At 43.9% G+C, this 16,306-nt stretch overlaps 1 protein-coding gene across 1 annotated transcript in view; it reads right to left on the bottom strand.

Annotated features, from left to right (window-relative positions):
- The window catches only part of F13A1 (coagulation factor XIII A chain), a 140,713-nt gene that overhangs the window by 70,387 nt on the left and 54,020 nt on the right, over positions 1 to 16,306 (bottom strand). Inside the window, exons 5-6 of the mRNA XM_040249392.1 lie at positions 8,469 to 8,587; positions 6,175 to 6,282 (exon numbers count right to left, since the gene is read on the bottom strand). Coding sequence (XP_040105326.1) covers positions 6,175 to 6,282; positions 8,469 to 8,587 — 227 coding nt within the window. The remainder of the gene's footprint in view (positions 1 to 6,174; positions 6,283 to 8,468; positions 8,588 to 16,306) is intronic.

Genomic DNA, 16,306 nt, shown 5'->3' on the forward strand with positions numbered 1-16,306 from the left:
AAATCACTGCAGATGGCGACTGCAGCCATGAAATTAAAAGACACTTGCTCGTTGGAAGAAAAGCTATGACCAACCTAGACAGCATATTAAAAACCAGAGACATTACTTTGCCAACAAAGGTTCATCTAGTCAAGGATATGTTTTTTCCAGTAGTCATGTATGGATGTGAGAGTTGGACTATAAAGAAAGTTGAGCACTGAAGAACTGATGCTTTTGAACTGTGGTGTTGGAGAAGACTCTTGAGACTCCTTTGGACCACAAGGAGATACAATCAGTCCATCCTAAAGGAAATCAGTCCTGAGTATTCATTGGAAGGACTGATGCTGAAACTGAAACTCCAATACTTTGGCCACCTGATGCAAAAAACCAACTCATTTGAAAAAACCATGATGCTGAGAAAGATTGAAGGTGGGAGGAGAAGGGAACAACAGAGGATGAGATGGTTGGATGGCATCACTGACTCAATGGACATGAGTTTAAACTCTGGGAGTTGGTGATGGACAGGGAAGCCTGGCGTGCTGCAGTCCGTGGGGTCACAAAGAGTTGGACAAGACTGAGTGACTGAACTGAACAGAAATGAACCGAGACTGGAAATTCTCAATAAATATTTGTTGAATGAATGAGTTAATATTGAGTGCTTTCCTACCATCAATGTCTTTACAGCAATTACTCCTCCCATCACCAAACCACAGCACCACCATCATCCCTGTTATCAGCATCACCACCATCATGGCATCACAACCACCTGTGCCACCATCAAACCACATTTGGTACCTAGTCTTCTTCGGGAACACTTTCCCAGGGGCTCAATGCCTCTGGCTATTTGGGAGTCTCTGATTTATGACTATCTTCACTTATCCCCTACTTCAAACTTCACCTGTTCTAGAACCCATTCCCTTGGGCCCTTCTTTTCTAGGAGATAGCTACATAACTGGATGTAGGAACTGTGTTATCGGTGTGAGTGTGTTGGTACTCACCCCCTAAGGTCTAATATGACTTGATAGCAAGGACAATATCTAACTCTGTTTCAGCCACTTACTGGCCATGTGACCTTGAATGACATCATTTCCAAGGGCCTTCACCCCTTTACCTACAAGACCCCCGCAGAGTCTTCCAGATCTTATGTACTGGCTCTGTGTGCATTTTGACACAGATCTCCTATTAATAAGTCTCAACTCAAAGGAGCAAACCTGCTAGGACTTCCACAGGGCATAAGTGAGCAGCGTCTGCAGGCGTGGTGGCCACAGCAGGGGCAGTGCGCCTCCCTGGAGAACTTCTCTGCCCATAGCTGCTATCAGATCCAGTCACTCATGGGGCAGAAACAGGCAGGCCCCAGGGCCCGCCCAGCAGTTAAGGAGCAGGCTATTTTCCTTCCCCCCAGGGTCCTGCAGTTCTTGTCACGAGGTGCGGCATACCTGTTTTGATAATCTGACCCAAGCTCAGATTCCATGTCAGGTCGTGCGTGGGTGCTAAGTAGCTTCAGTCATTTCCGACTCTTTGCAAAGTTATGGACTGTATCCTGCCAGGCTCCTCTGTCCATGGGATTCTCTAGGCAAGAATACTGGAGTGGGTTGACATTTCCTTCTCCAGGGTCTTCTTCCTGACCCAGGGATCGAACCCAGGTCTCTTGCGTTGCAGGCAGACTCTTTGCCATTTGAGCTGTCTTTAGGTTGGCCATGTCAGGTTACTTCTCAGTAATTCAGGGCCAAGGATGGAATGCTTTATTAGTGGGTGTGAGCAAAATAAGTTTTCGGATGGCACAAAACGTTCTTCTAAAAATTTCCTGGCACATTTCCTGGCTATTGTCTTGGTGGGGATGGTCACATCAGATACGAGGTGGAAAGCAAACAGCCATCAAGAAAGGTAATTTAAAGGAGGAAGTGTAATTTGGGGCAAGTTTCTTCTATTTTTCCCTAATCTCTTAAAAACAATTTTCTACCTTGAATCAAACTGCAGTGTAGCTTTGGTAAAATGCCCCACTCAGTAGTTAGAAAAGCCTAAATAAAAGTTCACTTATGTAAGGTTACAGATCTCAGGACCAATCCCCAGACAATGAGATCACAGGAGTTTTAAACTTTCTTTCTCCTGGGTAAACCCAGTAGCCCAAGGCTGTCCAGACTGTCATAAACTTTTCCGATTTTCACATCAAAGTGGAGTAATAGCAACTCAAAATAAGAACCAAATAAGATACGGAATGTATAAAGGGGAAAAAATAGAAGGAAAAAGAACACTGTTTTGAAGAAGAAAAGGATGCTCTTGCTGCCACTGGGAATAACAAATGTGATCTGAGGACAGAGACAGAATTCCATTTTAAAGATGAGGTGAGGTTGAGGACTGGGCCCCGGGTCACACAGGAAATGGGAGGAAGGGTCAGAACCGAGAGGCCTGATGTGACCTGGGCCAGCGCCCCCCCCCCCCCCGCCCCCGCCCCGGGGATGCTGTCTCCACCTTCTCTTCAGCAGAGAAAGGAAATGCACGGTTTTGAACAAGGTCAGAAGGTAGATCATCCACGCAGGCCAGAAGAAAGGGCCGGGACCGTTGCACAGGCAGGGAGACTGAGCCTCGGAGGGGCTTGGGGCTGTTGACTCAGACCTCAGGGGGCATTTGGAAATATCAAAAGACCTTCTTGGTTGTCACAACTGGTGAGGAAGGTGCTCCTGACATCTCTGGGGTAGAAGCCAGGATGCTCCTAAACGTCCTCTGGTGTGTAGGGCAGCCCCCATGACAAGGAACCACCAAAGGGGATTTCCTTGGTGGTCCAGTGGCTAAGACTCCCAGCTCCCAATGCAAGGGGCCTGGGTTCGATCCCTGGTCAGGGGACTAGATCCTGTACGTCACAGCTAAAGACCCAAAGTGTCATGACAAAGGTCCAAAATCCTGCATGCCTCATCTAAGACTTGGCACGGACAAATAAATATTTTTAAAAAGAACCATAAAGGTTCTTTTTAAAGGTAATAAATACTAGGCAATAAAGATTTTTATCTGGGCACTGTAAAGCCAGACTGACACTGTCATTATCATCATCATCGTTAGAAAGACCAAAGTTATTTATTATCTGTGCTTAGATCGCACCGAGCACCCATCTTCTTTCCACAGATTCCTGGCTCGTCTTCAGTGCCAGCCTTGGCCGTGACCTCAGGGAGCAAATCTGTCTCTGGGGCCCCAGTCATCTGCTCTTGCCTCTGTCCTCCTCAGGGGCCCAGCCAGCACTGGGCCGCTCATCCACTCCTTCCTGGCAATAGCTGATGCCAGGAAATTTCTGCCTGCCGTCACTCATCTTGGCATGAACTGCGGCCAGTGTGTTATCCCTCCCAGCGAGTTTGCGTATCATGATGCATCTGGTTCCAAAATGTGTTTCCTATAAAAAGAATTTCCTGCCTCTGACCAGGCTGGGGAGAGGGTTGAGAAGTTTGAAAGTGACCACACACAGCTCCCTCTGTTCTTCCAGTGGACGGGACCAACTCCCTAGAAAACATCTGCTCAGAAACGGGCCCATCTGCTCGGACCCAGGGTTCTGGCTAAACTCAAGCAACTTCACAACACTTTCTTTCTGGGCTTCCTAAATATGTCTTCTCATATTTTAAGGCAAATCTTTACTGAGAAATTTGAGGGGGTTTTGTTTTATTTATTTATTTTTCTTTCGGTCTTTGCCTAACTTCCCTCAGCGATTTCATGATAGATTTCCAGGACTTGTGAACAAGAGAGGAGCTCCCAGAGTGACCAGAAAAAAAATTGATTTCTTGGGAAAGTTTCACGTTTTTTGTTGATTTTTAGAGGCTCAATACTTTCATTTCTAAAATCACTATAACTGAATGGATTTTGGAGCTCTTCTAAGGATTAAAGGAGATAGTAGATGTAAAACGATTTTGAAAACTATCAAACATCCATTTTGTGGATGTAAACAATGGTGGTGGTGAAAAAAAAGATACTGCCTAGAGTAGGGGGGGGCGGTGTTCTCCCCTAACACCCAAGGCCTCCCCCTCCAGAAAGAAAACCAAACCAAATCCCCAAATAGATCCTGCCCAGTTCTATATCTTGTAAATGGGTTATAGATCTTCAAAATCAGAACTTTATAGGCCTTTTATGACTAGTAAAATTGCAAGGCAATTTGCATTAGGATAGATGTGCTTCATTCAAGCCTCAACTTTCACTTGGCCAGGTGGCACCATAGGAAGTATTGGGTTCGTTGCTCCCTGTTTACCTCCCGCTTGCTTTGCTTGTGATCTCTACACTCGTAAAAATACACACAATGTGTGTGAGTAAGCTTGGGCTGGTGAGCATCATTTCAGAGTGCTGAAGGAATTCATTCATATCCAATCACTGCCAGTAACTGCTTCCTTTCTCACTGCAAACCTGTCATGGTGACTTCAAAGAAGAAAAAGGGGCTGTTATCTGTGAATCAGGAAAAACAGTGACCGAAGGTCTCATGTATGTTGTTAATAAATAGTTATTAAAAGGAAATTCCTGAATTCTTTAGAATTCATTGTCTTTTCATTTGCATATTTTATGTCACAGACATAAACTAACAACAACAAAAATAACTGCCTTTAGATGTTCATTTTTACCTTCCCTTCCTCTTTAAGTTCCACTTTGCTTAAATTTACACATAGCCTAGTTGTTAGTTTAACAATCTTTGTTCTTAAGTGCTAACCAGAAATTGCATTTCCTATTATTTTCAATCTAATATTTTTATAAAATTGATATTTGATTTTATTTCACTCAAATCAGACTCAAAGATAGCAGTCTTTCAGAGAGATATTTTTAAAAATAAAACTTGAGGAAATTAGGGGACTGCCCTGGTGGTTCAGTGGTTAAGATTTTGCCTTCCAGGGCAGGGTGTGTGTGTTTAGTCCTCGGGGAGCTGAGATCTCATGGCCACAAAACGAAAACATAAACCAGAAGCAATATAGTAACAAATTCAATAAAGACTTTTAAAAAATGGTCCACATAAGAAAAAGCCTTTAAAGAAGAACTTAAGAAAATTGGTAGCAAAAGGAGTATTTTTTGCTTAGTCTTTGATTGAATGAAGTATCAAAAGCACCTAGCTTAGTGTTGTTTTTTTTTTTTTTCAGGAGTGTTCTGCTTATATTTGGGTTTCCCAGGTAGCTCAGTGGGTGCAGGAAACACAGGAGATGCAAGTTCGATCCTGGGTCGGGAAGATCCCCTGGAGGAGGGCATGGCAACCCACTCCAGTATTCCTGCCTGGAGAATCCCATGGACAGAGGAGCCTGACGGGTTACAGTCTGTAGTGTTCCAGAGTCGGAAGGACTGAAGCCACTGAGCCCGCGTGCACACACTGCTTGTATTTGCCAGATGTGACTTGCTTTCACACAACACGGGCAGCGTCTGTGTGTCCCACACATCAGTAAAGTCCAGGGCTGCCCAGGACCTAGACAACACGTTTAATCCACTGCCGCCCCCCGAACTCCCAGCCTTCTCGCCCATGAGAGTAGTGTCTCCTCCCTCAGGAAGCGATTCCAGGGCAGGGTCTGTGCGTTCTCAAAGACGCTTCAGGATCTCCTGCCGAGACCAGCAGGGAAGGTAGAAAATGCCTAGGTCTGGAGTCAGCCGACCTGGGATCCAGCTGAGGACTGAGGCTTCGTCACTGACAAACTGTCAGCACACTGCTTTCTAACTTGCAAAATGGCTTGAGTAATGCCAGCCCTTCCCCGCCTTATCTCATGTGTTTACTCTGAAGAATCAACACCCATTTCATAAACCGGCAATATACAGTCCTATGGTGAGGTATCGCTGGAATAGAATAGCGTTAGTCATTTATTTCTTCACTCTTACTGTGGGTGTGAATGAGATAAATTATGCTTTACAGTGTTGTTTTTTTTTTTGCTGCTCGTTGGTATTCGATCAATCGACTGATTGATCAATTGATTACAGTTACTGACATTTCGTCATGGTCCCTCACTCCCCAGGCAAAGATGCTTAAGAATAAGCGATTTGTACTATCATGTAACCTATTAGCATTTGTCTGAAGCCAAAGCCACATACAGTACTGAGACAAGAATTTAGTTTCATGGCACATGACAAGCTCGGGGAATTACAGACTCTTCCAAGTTTATCGAGTGTAAGTCACCATTTCAACAGCTCTTACTGAACTGACACCCATATGGAGGCAAATGACATATCTAATTGATTTCAGTCACCAGTAGTTGCTCTTACCATGGCAGACCCCACACGGCTGACTTTGATGGGATTGCCTCTGCCGGAAAGGTCCATATTTGCTCTGTCCATCACATACAGGCAAGTGTCAAGGATGCCATCCTCAAACTATTTGGGGGGAAAAAATGAGAAACTACTTAATGTCCAATCTGCAAATAAGACCTTCATTCTCTGCCAAAAAAATAAAATAAGACCACAGCCTAATGTTTAGAAATGTGTATTTCCTGTATGGAAATCACTCATGATCTTTAGCGTGAAATATTTAAGGTGGAAGGAAGCAGACAGCTTCTTTTATCTTTCAGTAAAATGGATAAGAACTTAAAAGCTAGCTAGAAATATAAATAGAACTACTAGGGAGCTGCTGTGCTCAAGGATCATGAATGGGGACTTCCCTGGCAGTCCAGTGGGTAAGATTCCTTGCTTCCAGGATAAAGGGCGAAAGTTCAACCCCTGTGAGGAACTAAGATCTCACATGCCAGGCCATGGGGCCAAAAAAAAAAAGGAAAAAGAATCAAGAACTGGCTTGATGTTCTTTAGAAATTGTAGGGTTAATTGTAGGGTTAATTCAGAGGATCTCTCCTCCGTATTGGCTCCCAGGATATCAGGCAGTGGGATGAACCATTTACCGAAATCAGGCCAGAGTCTCAAGACCTCAAAAGTAACATGAGTGCTTGTGCGTCTCAGAAATAAATGGCTCTCAGGTCCAGCTCGGGGAGGCATTTCAGGTCTGCGGCGCGTGCACCGGGAAGAGCCGGAGACCTCATGCAGCGAGCCTCTACCTACAGTTCCCTCTTTCCTGGGACGAGGGGGACTCCAGGCTCAAAGAGAGGTCAGGAAGGTTTAGAGAAAGATTATACTATCAAGTCTGGTAGTCGGTTCAATTTCCTTAGAAAGAACTCCTAACTACACAGAACACCAGAATTTTCCAAAAAAGGAGCAAAGACAAAAATAGTTTTTAAAAATGGTAAAATTGGAGGATGATACCCATACTGCACCTCATTGTACAGGAAATTTCCCTGAATACAGAAACCTTGTATGTTATCCACCCAAGTGGTCAGGACAGACACTGCTGTCTTGATGGCTGATTACCATGTAATTCTGGATTAAAATCCAATTAGAATACCAATTCTGGGTGTATCCTAAACTGACGTGATGGCTGCAGGAATGGGTTATTGCACTAGCTCTCCAGGTATGTGAAGAACTCATTACTCTGGTTCCTATGAGGCAGCATCTTTCAGCTGTGTCTGTGGGGCGTGACAGCGGTCAACAGGAATGGTAAAGACATCATCAGAGAACTAATTACACTGCCTCATTGCAAACTACTGGCTTTGGGCTGAAATACCCAAATTAATGGACTCTGAATGAGAGCAGAGATAAGTGGCAAGTGTGCTCCAGGGCATCTATCCGTGCTGGCTAAGGGCCCCCATCATGCTTGGCACCCTTTCCCAGGCCTCCTTGCTACCCACCTATATCAGTTTTTTTTTTTTTCTTGTTAGCCCTTGCTCTCTGTTGTTACACTGGGGGTGTAAATAGAATCACATCTAAACGTTAGGAATTAGGGACCCAAGGCAAGGACATCAGACAATAAGCGATGGTCATGGGTTGTATGTCACTCAGGAAGTGGAGGGCTTGGAACTGGGGAGCCAGGCAAGGATCCCCAAACAGGGGAAGAACACATTGATCCTTAGCCCAGCGGGATGTCAGAAATGCAGGTGGGCAAAGCTGAACAGTGGGCGTGTGATTCTCAAAGTTGGTTAGAACCAACCAGGATGGAGAGCCTGCTCAGGTGGCGTTGGTGGCATAGAACCAGTCTGCCAAAGCAGGAGACACAGGGAACACGGGTTTGATCCCTGGGTCAGGAGAATCCCCTGGAGCAGCAAATGGCAGCTCAGTGTCCTTGCCTGGAGGAGCCTGGTGGGCTACAGTCCATGGGGTCACAAAGAGAAGGACGTGACTGAGCACAGCACAACAGCAGGAAAGCAGGCTGGACACCGGAACTGAGCTCCTGGAATTTCACTGTTCTGAGGTGCCAGAGCATTTCTCACTGGAATGCCATGCCAACCATACAGGCTCCGATCTCTGTAACACTGTAATAACCGGAAATACGCAATTTCAGCCGATACATTATGCAGGCGCCCTTCTAAGTCTGCACCCAGGCTGTCTTAGAGCCTCAGATCCTGAAAAGCAGGAAACTGTGCTTGTCCAGTATTGACACATACCGCCCTGCAGTGATGCATGGGACTGAAAATATGAGTAAAGATGCCCTTGACAATGATAAACGTTAAGTGGCTCACCTGACCATAGCTCCAGCTCCTGCTCTTGACATCATTGAAGTCGCCATAAAAAATAACCCCGATGTCATTCAGGACGTACTCTTCTCTTTCTTTTTCATTTTCCAGGTACACAGCATCCTCTGCATTGGAATTTAAACATAATGACTATTAACCAAGCCAGAAAGTTTTTATACACTTGAAAGTTTATTCTGATCATAAATTGCAATTACTCAACCAAATGGGAAAAAGTCTTTTGTTTCACTAAAAGTAGCTCATTTCACAATATGTAATTTTAACAATGGTGAACAAAAGCGGCCAAGATCAGTCTGTAAACGATGACATTTGTCATCAAAATGCTGACAAGTTTTGGCTCTCAAGTTCCAAGTAGCACAATTAAATTGATAAGTCTCATGACACATTTTAGGATTCTGGTGCATCAGTGGTTTCAGAATCAGAATTCTATAATGCAGATAAAAACCTGTAACACAGATCAAAAAACTAATTTCCAAAGTATTAACGTTAAAAGAATTAGACATGATTTTATAACACGTCTGGGGCATATTAGCAGGCTGGAGCGTCATGGGTCATGCCTGGTTTGTGGCCCGTCCGGGAGAGGAGGGAGGCTGGGTGTTGTCTCCTTTCAAGGAACAGTCTTGGTGCCCGTGTTGGTAAGAGTGTGTCCAATTGGCCTCTCTGACCATCTTCCTCCATTGCAAGGACTTTCCTTATCTTTTTTTAAAAACAGTTAGTTTGTTGAGTTTTGGCTGTGCTGGGTCTCCGTTGCTGTGAGGGCTTCTCTCTAGTTGTAGAGAGTGGGCGCTCCTCTCTACATGTGATCGGAAGGCTTCTCTTGTCATGCCTCCCGGGCTCGAGGGCACAGGCCCAATAGCTGTGGCTCCTAGCCTTAGTGGATTCCTCCCAGATCAAGGATCGAACCCATGTCTCCTGCATTGGCAGGTGGATTCTTTACCACTGAGCCACCAGGAAGCCCACAAGGACTCTTCTTGCCTGTGGCTCTAATCTCAGGAAAACCTTGCTCCCCATCTGCCTACTGAGGAATCAGTCTGGTACTTATTCCCAGGCCAGGCATGAAAGCAGCAAAAGCATCTTTAACACACGGGCCCACACAGGTCTAAGTTCTACTCAGGTCAGTGTGCAGCCTTGGCAATGGTCAGTTTCAGTTCCGAGCGGGCATACGGCTCATCACATTTCTCTGGCCCAGGTCGTCCTTGCCATCCTGCTCCTTTATCGGGGAACTTTCCTTCCCATTTCCTGGTAAGGCTTTTAACCATCCTTCTGGAATAGTTGTTACTCAGTTGCTCAGTCGTGTCTGACTCTCTCTGACCCCATGGACCACTGCATGCCAGGCTTCCCTGTTCTCACCATCTCCTGGAGTTTGCTCAAACTCATGTCCATTGAGTCGGTGATGCCATCCAATCACCTCATCCTCTGTTGACCCCTTCACCTCCTGCCCTCAATCTTTCCCAGCATCAGGGTCTTTTCCAATGAGTCAGCTCTTTGCATCGATGCCGAAGTATTGGAGTTTCAGCTTCAGTGTCAGTCCTTCCAATGAATATTCAAGGTTGCACATTAGAATCATTCGGGTAGATTTAAAAACTGTAGATTCCTGAGTTGAACTCTAGATCAATCTGTATCAGTGAGATCCAGGCATCAGGTTTTTAAAAAGTGAATTAATTAACTAATGAGTTAATTTTAAGCTCTCCAGTGAGTCTGATACGCAGCCACAGTTGAGAACAAATGTTCCAGCCCCCTGATGTTCACAGAATGGTGGAAAGACCAGCAGCGTCAGCACCACCTGGAACCTTGTGAGGAATGCAGTTTCAGGCCCCAGCTCAGATCCAGTCAGAATCTGCATATTAACGAGGCCCTCGGGGATCTGTGTATATATTAAACTCTGCCCAGCACTGCTCCATCCAACCAGCTTGGACCCCATTCTGGGCCGTATTATAGCTTTGATCAAATCTTCTGGAGATTTCATGGTCTGGTCTGTCAGCACTGTCTTGTAACTTCCTTTCAGTTCTTTGCCTCTTGGTTGCCTTTCGCCTGGTTTCATGCAACTGTCAACACACGCGTGCAGTGACACACACATACACACACATTTACATATTTACTGCTGTCCAATAAATTGCACACATTTAAAGCATATAATTTCACAACCAAAATAATAAACATATGCACGCGTGTGTGCTAAGTTGCTTCAGTTGTGTCTGACTCTTTGTGATCCAATGGACTGTAGCCTGCCAGGCTCCTTTGTCCAAGGGATTTTCCAGGCAAGAATACTGGAGTGGGCTGCCATGCCCTCCTCCAGGGCATCTTCCCGACCCAGGGATGGAACCACTGCCTCTTATGTCTCCTGCATCGGCAGGTGGGTTCTTTACCACGAGCAGCACCTGGGAAGCCCAATAAACATATATGTCACCCCAGAAGTTTCCTTGTTCCTCTTTGTAATTCTTCCCTCCCAATCCTGTCTCAGACCTCCCACCCCTACCAGGGAACCATTACTCTGCTTTTTGTCACCATCAATTATCAGTGTGCTTACTTCTATTGATCTATTAAATGTCAGATCTTTCCTTTTTCTCTTTGGGACTCAAAAGAAAGAAGAATTTATTGAATAAATAAATTTAATAAGGTTTTTCCTGGTGATTCAGTGGTAAAGACTCTACCTGACAATGCGGAAGACTTGGATTCAGTCCCTGAGTTGGGAAGATCCTCTGGAGGAGGAAATAGCAACCCATTCTAGCATTCTTGCCTGGAAAATCCCATGGACAGAGGAGCCTGGAGGGCTATAGTTCATGGGGTCGTAAAGAGATACGACTTAGTGACTATACAGCAGCAGCAAATTTAATTTTAAAAAAGCATATTAAATAAGTCTTTAAACAGTGTAATTTATTCATTTATAGCTTGCCAGGATAAATGAAAAGAACTTTCATCTTAAAATGCTATGGGGAATTTATTATGTAAATATAGATATTTTGTAAAATAACCTTTAAACTGTAAATTGACACGTGTTTGGTCAGGTTGTGTCAAGTTTAATTTGATTTTTTTTTCTCTTTTTTCATCTGAAAACTACTTTAGCAATAATTAATTCCATGATTACCACATTCTGCCATTAAAGGATGTTTGTTAGTACCTTAACACTGCAGAAATCTTGATGAGTATGAACTCATTCTATCCATCCTTGTCAATTAAGCTATTTCTTTCTTGACAAATAAACCCTTTGATACTTTCAGCCAGAAATAAGTCTCAGAGCTATTTCTGAGTAGAGTTTGTATGAAATAGAAGATGTTTACATTTGGTAATGACTTTCCCAAGCTGACCTCTGGAGCAAGATACCTTTTCAGTGCTTTTGTTCTGTTAGACTACACTTTTCCTGAGATATTTTTGTAACACACATTTTTTTGTATTTTTGTCATTTGAAAAAGTTGTAGTGCAGCTGGTCTGCAATTAAGTCACAAATTTAAAGCTACTGCTGCCTTTGTAAGTCAGAATGTAGGTGATTTTGTCCTGGTATATTGTCCATCTGCTACTGGACCTAGAATCCCATGGCTCTTCCAGTTACCACTCAGGTCTTCACAGTCCACAGATGAAGAATAGGAACTTCAGTGAGTGTATCTATTAATCCTGCTGGGCGGTGAAACTCCTTCCACCAGAATTATTTTCTGATTTTTCACTAAAATGATGGTACAGATTGAGGACCTATCACTCTGAAATTGGGAGACATTCCCACTTAAGACTGCAAAGTGCCTTACTCAGCTGAACTCCAGGTTACTACTCATAATTTTATTCACCCATTGGAGAATTTGATTCATTTAAATGTTGGGAGATGGCCATTTTAAACTACTGTTGAATATCTTTATTTGGGAAAGTTACAGAAAGAAAATAAGAAAGAATATATATGGAGGGAGAGGCTGGTTATTTTTCCCATACAGTTGTGCTTTTGATAAATTAATTTTTGCATTCACTGCTTCCCCGGTGGCTCAGACTGTAAAGAAACTGCCTGCTATGCAAGAGACCTGGGTTCGATTCCTGAGTTGGGAAGATCCCCTGGAGAAGGGAATGGCTCCCCACTCCAGTATACTTGCCTGGAGAATCCCATAGACAGAGGAGCCTGGTGGGCTACAAAGAGTCAGCCATGACTGAGCGACTAACACTATGATTTTTCACCAGCAAACATTATTATTAACAGATTTTCCTATTTCCACTGTACTTGCAATACTTTGAAGTGTTTCAAACAGAGTGTCCTATAATAATCAAAAACTTAAATCCATTATAAGAAAATAACAAATAAAAGGATTTTAGCAAAAAAATAAATAAAGCATAAAAACTCATGATGCATTTTCTGTTTAAAGAATCACAATTTTTTTGTTCTGTCCACTGAAAAGAACTAGAAAAAACAACCAATGTGATAGCAGTAAGTGCCCTTGAGCCTGATTATGATCTCTGAGTACCATTTCTCCTCCTTTCCCCTCCCCATTAAAAGGTATCTGGGCTCCTTGAAAAATGATTGGAGGTCTGGGTCAGGAAATGTACAAGGCTAGCCTGAAATGCTTCTTCCTGCCAGAAAACAAGAAGGCTATTAAAGACTCTAGGACTCATGACAAAGAAATCAGAAATCAATTTAAAAAGACTCCCACCGGCCAAGAATGGGACGATTAAAATATCAAAAATAATAGTCACTGCAAAAGATTAGGACACATTAAATATTTTAATATTTATAGTTTCATGGTGATTTAAGAAATGTATTGGTCACCGTTGTAGGGTGCTACAAATCAACCCATTATTCTAAGAACTTAGAAATAAGGAAAGAGCCAGGTATCTAGACTTGCTTATATGAATACTACCTCAAGGCACCGAAATCACTGATGCTAATAGATGCAAAATGAGTGGGAGATGAGACTATTACCATTTTGCAATCCCTAATGAACTGATGGATCTAGGCTAAGATCATTTTTAAAAGGCTAACGGGGAACTTCATAATGGATGGATGAGAGTGATAGCCCTGATCCCACTGGTAAATCTGAACATCACAAAAGAATCGGCAAGCAGACATTAAATCTGATAGGATGAATGCGCCAGGAAGCACACAGCATCTGACTTAAGAAGTAGATGCTTCTTCAGTGCTCTCTCCAGACCTGCTCCAGAGAAAAAAGGAAATGATTCACTTATAGATGAATCTGACTGAGTCTCTAGTCATGTCTGACTCTTTGCAACCCATGGACTGTAACCTGCCAGGCTCCTCTGTCCCTGGAATGCTACAGGCCAGAATTCTGAAGTGGGTAGTTGTTCCCTTCTCCAGGGGATCCTCCCAACCCAAGGATCAAATCCAGGTCTCCCACATTGCAGGCGGATTCTTTACTGTTTGAGCCACCAGGGAAGCCTCTAAGTAGAACTAACAGCTTCATAGAAAATATAGGGGTGAGAGAAACACGATACCCATGCAAATATTTGCTATCTTTTGTCTTTTGGGTGATGGCCATTCTAATAGCTGTGAGATCATATCTCATTATGGTTCTAATTTGCATTTCTGTAATGACTGTGGTGGTGGTGGTTTAGTTGCTAAGTCGTGTCCTATTCTTTTGTGACCCCATGGACTACAGCCCGCCAGGCTCCTCTGTCCATGGGGTTTCCCAGCAAGAAAACTTGAGTTGGTGGCCATCTGCTCCTCCAGGGGATCTTCCCCACCCAGGGGTTGAACTGGTGCCTCCTGCGCCTCCCGAGCTGGCAGGCGAATTCTTTACCGATGAGCCACCAGGGAAGCCCCCTTTATATGTATACATATGTGTATATTTTAAAGAATGGTGTATTCAATTAATGGTCAATTAAATATAAAACTTGGCTGCCCTGGTGGCTCAGATGGTAAAGAGTCTGCCTGCATTGCGGAAGACCTGAGTTCAATCTCTGGGTCGGGAAGATCCCCAGGATAAGGAAACAGCAACCCACTCCAGTATTCTTGCCTGCAAAAATCCCATGGATGGAGGAGCCTAGCAGGCTACAGTCCATGAGGTCGAAAAGAGTCGGACACGACTGAGTGACTTCACTCACTCTCACAAAAATAAAACTATACAAAAATACATTAAATGGATGGAAGTGCACCAAAATGGTAGCAATGATTTGTAAATCTCAGAGTTCTTTTTATGTTTTCATTATTTTTTGTGTGTGTAATAAGAGTTTCATCATGAGAAAAAAAAGTTATTTTTAAAAATCTGCTTGCATTTACATGAAACTACCTGTTTAAGAAGAGCTTATCAAGTTCAGGGTTTTTTTGCATTACTTTTTCCTCAAGAACAATACGGTGTGCTCTTTTTGTTATCAATGTCCTTATCATCAATAGATGTGTTTTTATACAGTTATAGCTCTTCCCCCTCCTTTAAGTCTGTCTGTCCTTCCAGCACGGGCTGGATGCAGCCTTGCTCTGTAGTGTCCCATGGGTGCTGCAGCGACCTGCCCCCACTACACTGACTCTGTGCTGCGATCTCATTATTTCTGGAACAAGTGTGTGTATAGTGTTGACCCCATGCCTGGAACTTTCTAATGTGGTGCAAAAACAAACTTATTAAAACTCATAGTGAAGACTTCCATGGTGGCTCAGTGGTAAAGAATCCACCTGCCAACACAGGAGACTTGAGTTCAGTCCCTGATCCAGGAAGATCCCATGTGGCGCAGAGTAGCTAAGACTGTGTGCCCCAACAACGGAGCCTGTGCTCCAGAGCCCAGGAGCTGAAACGAGGGAAGCCGCCCCGCGAGAAGCCCGCGTACCTCCAGGAGGAGTGAGCCCCGCTCGCCACAGCTAGAGAAGAGCCTGAGCAGCAGCAAAGACCCAGCACGGCCAAATAAATAAACACGTAAAATTGTTTCTTTAAAAACACCTCATAATGTCTCTGGGGAAGGTGCTGTATTTTCCCCAGGTTACAGATGAGGAAACTGAGGAAGAGAGAAGGAAAGTATCTTTCCTAAGGTCACTGTGCAGATGAGAGGTGAAGCCAGGGTTTGAACACCAAGCTGTCCCCCAAATAGACTATGATGCTGAGTCCAAGGCATCAAGTCACTGTTTCCACAGCGCCCGGCGCACGGTGCCCGGGAACATGGCAACATAAATGCCCCCCGCTAGAGTGAGAGACGGGGATGGATGTCCAGGCCTCGGAGGGTGAGAGAGAAGTCCAAGAAAATGAAGGATTTACTTTGGGGCTCTGGGTTATTGTTGATGAGAAGTCATAAATTTAGGTGGCACGTCATGAATAGGAAGGCGGTAGCCCGCCTGGTTCATTCCAGCTGCTGGATTAAAACTCGCCTCAGAACAGGCAGGCATAATCGTGGCTCCACAACAAGGCAGGGGGCTCAATTGCGGAGCCTCGATTTTCATTTTAAATTTATTTATGATTTTAAAGGAAGATTGAATGTGGAAAGCAGAGCTTTCTTTCCCCTCTTTTTATTCAGATCTGTCACTTTAAAATATAGTTGTCCAAAGCTAGGATTAAAAAAAAAAATCTCATCACCATGGAAACTCTGAAAAACTCTCTGTGTTTGATAGGCTGACACAAACAGGAAAACTCAATCATTTGCCTCTTGAGATGTTGTTGGTTTCAGGGGGTGTCGGTTTTGTTTGTTTTTAAGCAAATTTTTATTAGTTTGAAAGGTGTAGTGAGGTTTTCTAGATCCGATGATGGAGGTGGGAAGAGATTGGTTCTGCACTTTAGTAAAATGAAGGATACTATTATTTTATTAAAAGGAAAAACAAGCAATTCACTGTTCTAGTCAACCAACAATCTGAACTGTGAGAAAGTAGAGTGTGTGTGTGTGTGTGTGTGTGTGTGTGTGTGCGTGTGCACAAGTGTGGGGAC

Source organism: Oryx dammah, unplaced genomic scaffold (assembly GCF_014754425.2).
Source record: "Oryx dammah isolate SB20612 unplaced genomic scaffold, SCBI_Odam_1.1 HiC_scaffold_11, whole genome shotgun sequence".
In the NCBI taxonomy this organism is placed as follows: Eukaryota; Metazoa; Chordata; class Mammalia; order Artiodactyla; family Bovidae; genus Oryx; species Oryx dammah.